The 5861-nt window shown below is 36.1% G+C and overlaps 2 protein-coding genes across 2 annotated transcripts; both read left to right on the top strand.

The window, feature by feature from the left end:
* Positions 1-430: 430 nt before the first annotated feature.
* On the top strand, positions 431-3393 carry LOC110263370 (uncharacterized). The gene is made up of 11 exons (XM_088503162.1): positions 431-535; positions 1504-1596; positions 1682-1798; positions 1896-1950; positions 2032-2125; positions 2210-2217; positions 2431-2536; positions 2630-2762; positions 2818-2897; positions 3085-3208; positions 3292-3393. Exons 1-11 carry the CDS (start codon positions 431-433, stop codon positions 3391-3393), a joined length of 1017 nt encoding a protein of 338 aa, XP_088359288.1.
* A 21-nt stretch (positions 3394-3414) lies between these two features.
* On the top strand, positions 3415-3902 carry LOC107637948 (uncharacterized). Its single transcript, XM_021104557.2, has 3 exons — positions 3415-3474; positions 3555-3620; positions 3705-3902. The coding sequence occupies exons 1-3, from the start codon at positions 3415-3417 to the stop codon at positions 3900-3902; spliced, it is 324 nt and encodes a 107-aa protein (XP_020960216.1).
* The last annotated feature ends 1959 nt before the right edge of the window (positions 3903-5861 follow it).

Raw genomic sequence — 5861 nt, 5'->3', positions numbered from 1 at the left:
TATGTATGATTTTAAAAGAAAAGTCAAACATGAGGCATCATCTATTGCATGATTGTTTAATTCTTTTTGGCCTAGCCTATACCATGCATCTCGCTTCAAGTAACATAGTTGGGCCCAGTTATTATATAACAATAACGATAACTCTATATAACTTTCCTACATGTAAATTAATTCATTGGGCCCAGTATATTGTGTTAAAGTAACTAACTATAACTTGCCCAGTCCAAATAGAAGCAGAATGACCAAACCATAAAAAAAAAAGAAAAAACTAATCAAAACCCTAAAGGTAATTATAAGCAAACAGAACCTCTTATTCAAACAGTGCTCTATGTCATGCTTGCAATTCCCCTGTTTTTTTTCTTCATAAGTACAAGAATATCCAAACACAAGTTCAGATATAAGATGCAAACAAGAGTGGATCGAGGTCAGAATGACAACGACATCCATCTCGATCAATGCCTCAATGTGCGAGCACCTACTAGCGGCGGCAAAGATCTTTGCCATTATCGATGACAGCCGTCGACGACAACGTGTGGTCAGTGACGGAGATAAGGTCTTCTTGAATCATGTCTGCAATTGATCGCCAGATTTGGCCATAGCAACCCATGCTCCATCAATCGTCACTGTTTTTTGTCACTTCCTTTGAATTTGGTTGCTCGGCTGCTGCTGTTGGACGTTTCAGGTTCGATTTTGTTAGTCACAAAGATGAATGGAATCATTCTCTCTTGGTCAATATACTTACTTATCATATTTTTGTTAATTGAATTATTAGTGCCTCAATAATTTTATTTCGTTACCCCGCACATAATAATCGCTAAAACAAACATCAATATTGTATTTTTCATGCCTCAACTATCATCAGTTAATGGGTATATTAAAAATTGCTTTTTAAATAAGGATTATACCTATTCTTTTTAGTCGCCTTTATTTTTCGCAAAATGTTAAATTTCAATTACGCATACAAGACAAAACAAGTTATTGATGTACATTGGAATAATTTTTCTGGCAGTACACATGCACTCCTTTTCGACCCTGTACTCATACAAAAGGGCCGCAAAACATATTGTCTCCAAAATGTGCACACGGAACCACGCCAAGTTCTTTTTTTAGCTGAGACATTACACATCTTAGAAATTACCTGCTACTCTGTCTTATATGCTTAACAATCTATGAAGCATGTTCATTACACTGCACTAGCCACAAAAGTCCAACAAATGATAATGACTTTTCATAGCAATCATTGTCTTATTCCCTACATTGAAACATTGAGCATCCTCATCGGCCCGTCCCGTGAGAAGCTGACTACCCAATATAAATTCAACCATCCTCTAGCTTGCTCCACCACCCCAACCATCTTCAGATAGCTATCGTTGTGCACTGGAATCTCCTCAGAAAGTTCATTATCATGGCCACTTCAGTGACTCTGCTAAAGGATATTGCCTCTAACGTGGAGAATCCAAGTTGTAAGATCAAAGTAAGGGTAATAAAGATCTGGTCTGTCAGACATTCCGAACAGAAATATCAAAAGCCTATGCTGGACATGGTGGTTATAGATCACTTGATAAGCTTATATCATGGATTCACTTATTAACTTGGGTAATCAAAAATCATGTGCATACTTATTTCCTATTTGTTTTGCAATATGTTAGTGTTAATTTGAAAAATTGACAATTATGTGCAGGGGGATCGCATACAAATCTCCATCAGAAACCCATACAGATGGCTATTTGAAGATGACCTGGCCGAAGGCAACATATACACCATATCAAATTTTTCATTGTCTTCAAACGATCAAGAAGTACAAGCCAACCAATCACGCACAGCAAATTTATTTCAAAAGGGATACTCAAATTAGGACCGTGCAAGATAATTCATTTCCCATTAACATGTTTCAGTTTGTTCCCAATGAGCTGATACTTAATCACACCAATGCTCAATCCCATTTTATTGGTATGGCATATTCACAACTTTATGCTAGTTCGTTGTGGTTATTACTATCGCATTGACGTCTCATTAGATTTTTTCATGCAGATGTCATCGGACTAATTACTGCCAAGAGTGACATTATCAAATTTAGAAGGAATGAAAAGACCTGCATTTACATAGTCATTGAGCTTCAAGACATGTAGTGAGTACAAAAAATTATACATGCTTTTCGTTTTAAAGTTATGCCTTCTAAGTGCTCTCATATGGAACCATTTTGAAATAGGGAAAAAGGTAACATTTGATGTACTCTGTGGGAAGAATTTGCTACTCAGTTGGTGAAGCATATAGATAAACAACCAACCTCTGAGTATATACTCATCTTGCAATTTGCAAAATTCAATCTATATAAAGGTTAATTACTTTGAAAACAAACTGTTGTTAATTACCATGACCGTTTTTATTCCGAATGTATTTTGATTAATATTGATTGTTTATTTGTCTTAGACAATCCTTCAAATCTAACAGGCACAATGGGTATATCGAATACCAATTACAACTCAATACTGCACATAAATGCAAACCGCAAAGAAGTGAAGGAATTTCGTCAAAGGTTTTGGCAGTTAGTTGTTTGTTACATTGTTAGAGATTATGTAATGTACCTAAAACTATTGGCTATAATATTAGCGTCAGCTTATTCTTGCAGTATTATCATGTCTGGGGTGCCACCTGCAAACAGGCTATCCCAACTTGCTGCAAAACCCATATACAATCTGGAAGATGACCTCATCAACCAATCTACATACAAGTCAATATCAGAGCTTAAAGAGACAATTGAGGTGAGCTGCTATAGATGTTCTCATTTTTCTTTAAAAATTTTGTTCATAGTTATAGGAATCTGACCCTAACCAAAAACAAGGTGGTAATTTTGCTACTATTGGTGTTGTTGCAATTGATCCAAAGAATGGATGGTGGTATAAGAGTTGCAAACATTGCTTTCACTCATTAAAAGTGACAGAAAATTCATACCACTGTACTAAATGTGACACATATCCAAACACTCACACTCCTAGGAATGGTTCCGCAAGTTGTTTATTCAATATTTAGAATAACATCACTTACAAAGTATTCCAAGCTGTACCTTTAAATCAACAATTATAGGTACAACATTAACATGAGAGTGGCTGACGATACGGAAGCAGCTTCATTCTTACTGTACGACACAGAGGCGGTCAAACACCTCGGAGTTACTACCTCTGATATTAGGCTAGCTCAGTTGACAAAGGTATCGAATTTGTGGGTTAAATGTACATTATACTATTATTAATCCAAATTTAGCAAGACGCTTAACATATTTTATACACGTAGGGTGGTATCAATGAGAAATATCAAACCGAACTGAACTCATTGGTGGGACAAAAATTTCTATTCAAAGTTGCCGTTAAGATGGAAGATCTGAATGCCTTTTAGCCATGCAGGATAATTGTCACTATGCTATGTGGGGAGACAAGTGTCTTAACCAAGTTTTTGGATAAGCATTACATGCACGAGGTATCCAATGAATAGTGTATGTATGTTGAATTATTTTTTGATTAAAGATAACTAAATTATTTTATATGTTAACATTGTAGCCGTCCGTAGGCTTTGAGAACTCAGAACTCCTCAGCATGCAAACTGACTCTGTCCAAACTCATAATGTTGGTCACATGTTTCCAACCATTCATAAAATCCTGATGAATAGAATGTGGATCTAGTTTAACAAGTTTATATCATTTTTACAGGGTACAAGATCCCCATCTGTCAAAATTTTGGCCGCTGATGTTGATAGGTACTCCACCCCAAAGGAGAAAATTATTAGTGAAGGTTGGTCCAAAAAGCTCATCGAACTTTATCCTGACTCTTCAAATGCGTCATCTTCAAAATGCAGGAAGGTTGTCAATGGTGACAATGCTAATGCCAACAAGACAGTGGAGGAATAGTTCATGTAACGTTTCAATGGCCACTACCAATCCATTTGTTGCTGGTCAATTCGACATTAGCCGGTTGATGAAGCCTGTATTTAGTTTGTTGTTTGTCTTGCTATGTTGTTTTTAACATGGAGTTGTTCCTATTCTATATTTTAGTTTATCTAGCGCTAAGTTAGTGTTCTATGTGGTTGAACCCAACCCTTATTTGCTTCATATGTATGGAATGTGTAGCATGGGCACATTTTGTATCGATAGTGCAACTGTGTGCCTGTTGTGTTGTCGTTTTTTCAATTGAATAAAATAGTGGCCATAACATGTTAACTTGCAAGACTTTTCCTGATACACAAATCCTCCCTACATCAACAAGTACAACAGCCACTTTCGCAGGTCTCCAATAATGCATTCCTCTAACATGCAGATGCAAATAGCTATAAAAATTCAATGGTTGATTTGCAATGACTACACCATGTTCTTATGTTCATAAGACCATATCATAAACTACCACCAATCCAAATTAACTTATCTTTGCATCATGCTTTCTTGAATGCACAAATCTTTCAAACCTCCCCTCATTTCAACATGCTTTATGTAGCCTTTGCCAAATCGATACATTAATTGATACGTGTCTTAATGTCTTATTGACAAAAATAAATTATGTGCATACACACTTATACTCTTAAATTTATACTATATATATATATATATATATATATATATATATATATATTTATATAAATTGTCAAGATATAGAATCAAGTACTAACTATACTATCTTAATAAGAGTATGTACCCTAACACATAAGACCAGGTCCATCGAAACCCTCACTAATTTATTGCATCTTACTTTCTTTAAGGCATATCTCATTGCCTATTAAGAAAGGTTTAAATCCCCTAACTCCACCAACACCCCGGGAATCCTCACTCTTCTCTGACAACACGAACATACTTTCTTATCTCTATCTTGCACAAAAGAGGGTAACTACATCTCTACTCATCTGGTATTAATTCTTTCATAAGTATCATCCTTTTACACCCGCCTTGACCATTAGTTTTTGACCCACAAGAGTTATGCCTTCACTTCAGCAATTATAAAATTATCATAGTTGAAGAATCATCGTCCCAATCCTTCCATGATCCCTAAAACCAACTCAAACCCCATTATGAGTCAATCACCACCAGCTGCAGAAAATAGAAGATTGCTTCCCCCCGATTTTGATGATGATAGGATCTTTTACCTTCACATAGATCCTCTAGCGGTGAGTTATTTGTTATGGTCCCTTTCCATATTTTCTTCACGTAAGTCTCCAAAAGTCTTCTTTCTGTATTCTTTATGACTTATAACTATGCAATGCATATGTAGATTCTGCATGAACTTCTATCTCTATTTTATCGCAAATACAGAGAGTTACTGAAGGATAGGATGTTCCTCATAGAACTCAGTGATAACCAGATTGAGCTTAACGTTGGAAAGGGTAATGAGACTGGCTACATCATAGGTAGCTTTGACAATTTGGACATTTGGTTACTTGCTATGGTCTTACAGACGGTGGTTGGATGAAATTAATTTTCGTAGGAGAAGACGTTTTCGTGGTTATGAAGGTTAAAGATACCTATATGAATTAGAAAGAATTCTCACGACCCCATATAAGTTATATGGCAACAATATGGAGCAAATTATTAGCCAAACCAACAGGCAAGAATCCTCTAAAGTCACATCCATAACCACTCCTCAAGCATTGTATAATGTCTGTAATCTATCAATGCACCAACTAAATATTGATGGTATGAACTGCCATCCTGTTGAGCATACGACAGCTTCATTCCCTGACAATGTGCCAATTAGCTACATGCAGGGGATCGAAAATGGTGACACCAAACCACAAGAATCTGTTCCTTCCAATGAATTGGTTTCTTATAAGAAAATTAGTCATCATCAACATGCAACTGGGTTCAGGCAGTCTAACTCCAATC

Source organism: Arachis ipaensis, chromosome B1, assembly GCF_059453495.1.
Source record: "Arachis ipaensis isolate K30076 ecotype BB chromosome B1, ASM5945349v1, whole genome shotgun sequence".
Lineage (NCBI taxonomy): Eukaryota > Viridiplantae > Streptophyta > Magnoliopsida > Fabales > Fabaceae > Arachis > Arachis ipaensis.
The sequence above is the reverse complement of the archived record's forward strand: the minus strand, read 5'-3'. Positions and strand labels throughout refer to the sequence as shown.